The sequence below is a fragment of the Lipotes vexillifer genome, unplaced genomic scaffold, assembly GCF_000442215.2.
Source record: "Lipotes vexillifer unplaced genomic scaffold, Lipotes_vexillifer_v1.1 scaffold663, whole genome shotgun sequence".
Lineage (NCBI taxonomy): Eukaryota > Metazoa > Chordata > Mammalia > Artiodactyla > Lipotidae > Lipotes > Lipotes vexillifer.
In genome coordinates, this window is record NW_006788963.1 from 529,257 (window position 1) to 530,921 (window position 1,665).

The window sequence follows — 1,665 nt, forward strand, 5'->3', positions numbered from 1 at the left end:
TTTTCTGGTGGTTTTGGATTCCTTGGGTTGCCCTTAGTATGTTTAGGTGTTTTAAATACCCTAAGAGTGTCTTGAATTTATCTTATCCAGAGTATAGATTTGTATTCCTCCAGTCAAGATGTGTTAAAAGCCTATTGCCTAATTTTCTTTAATTTTACAGAGAACAGTAGACTAGCCACCAAGAACAGTTACTAAAAATTGTCAGTTTTCAACTTAAAATCTATGAACGTTTGGTATTTCCTTAAACGTTTGGGGAAACTTTTTTTTTTTTCCCCAGTTGTATTTGCCTTTTTTTTTTTTTTTTTTTTTTTTTTTTTGCGGTACGTGGGCCTCTCCGTGCTGTGGCCTCTCCCGCTGCGGAGCACAGGCTCTGGACGCGCAGGCTCAGCGGCCATGGCTCACGGGCCTAGCCGCTCCACGGCATGTGGGATCTGCCCGGAACGGGGCACGAACCCATGTTCCCTGCATCGGCAGGCAGACTCTCAACCACTGCGCCACCAGGGAAGCCCTGCCTTATTTTAAAATTTGTTTTTATGTGTTATTTAAAATTTAGTAAGAATACAGTGTCCTAAATTCTAAAAATCATTTTTGTACTTTTTTTTTTGCCTTGCCACAGTGAAGGCCAGCAGACATACACAAGAAGATGTTTGTTCTTTATACCAGGATTTGACAATGGACATGAGAACAGTTGCCATCTTGCCCAGCTTTGGCATAATCATACCATGTTTTCCTAACCAGTCAGTCAGATAAGTTGGAGGGGTAAAAGTGAGGGGTTTTACATTTCTCTAGAAGCTCCCAGGTTGAGGCCTCTGTTTGCTTATTATGAGAAGGTGCTTGGTCAGAGTTTTCAAAGGAGGTTATAACCTTTGAAGGAGCTCTTCGTAGCCTGGGAATTTATTTTATTTCTACTTAAAGAATCAGGTCTTTATAGTCTTACTTAGTTATTATGTGTTCATCCGTAAACATTTTCAACTCTAGAATTTGTGCTCAAGAAATATAAGTGGCAATAATATCAAATACCACTTTAAATGGTATTTAGCCCCAAAGAAGAGATAAATGTTGGAATTGCTGTAGTATTTCAGATCACATCATTAATGAAATCACTGCATTTATACTGAGTGGTAACAATCATTGTTGCATATTTTTCCAATTACTTGAGAACCTTCTGTGTTTGGTTGCTGGAATGTTGCCATGGTCACGTTCTGTGCTGGGTATGGAGTGGTGCACTGTGGAATCAGTGGCAACCCAGGACACCCAGGCTTGGAATTAGGCTATCTGAGAAGACTGCATTGTGTTGAAGCCACACTTGACATGGACCAGAAGGTTCTGAAGAAACTGGTGGAATCCATCAGTAATACTGTCAAGAGCTGTAAGTACTGACCAAATATCCAACACTGCCTGAACATATTCAATCAAATAGAAACGTTGGTAGACATACTAGTTGGACCTTAACAAGTGCTTTGTAACCCCAGAAGTAGAGTTGCTCTATTTTCTATCTAATATTTTGGCCATTAAAAAAAAATAGCGGGGCTTCTCTGGTGGCGCAGTGGTTGAGAGTCCGCCTGCCGATGCAGGGGACGCGGGTTCGTGCCCCGGTCCGGGAAGATCGCACATGCGGCGGAGCGGCTGGGCCCGTGAGCCATGGCCGCTGAGCCTGCGTGTCCG

General features: G+C 42.5%; 1 protein-coding gene across 1 annotated transcript in view; it reads left to right on the top strand.

Moving 5' to 3' along the window:
• The first annotated feature begins 1,311 nt into the window (after positions 1-1,311).
• LOC103084342 (EF-hand calcium-binding domain-containing protein 1-like) overlaps positions 1,312-1,665 on the top strand; it is a 15,507-nt gene continuing 15,153 nt past the window's right edge. The window contains 1 exon segment of the mRNA XM_082931238.1: positions 1,312-1,369. Coding sequence (XP_082787364.1) covers positions 1,312-1,369 — 58 coding nt within the window.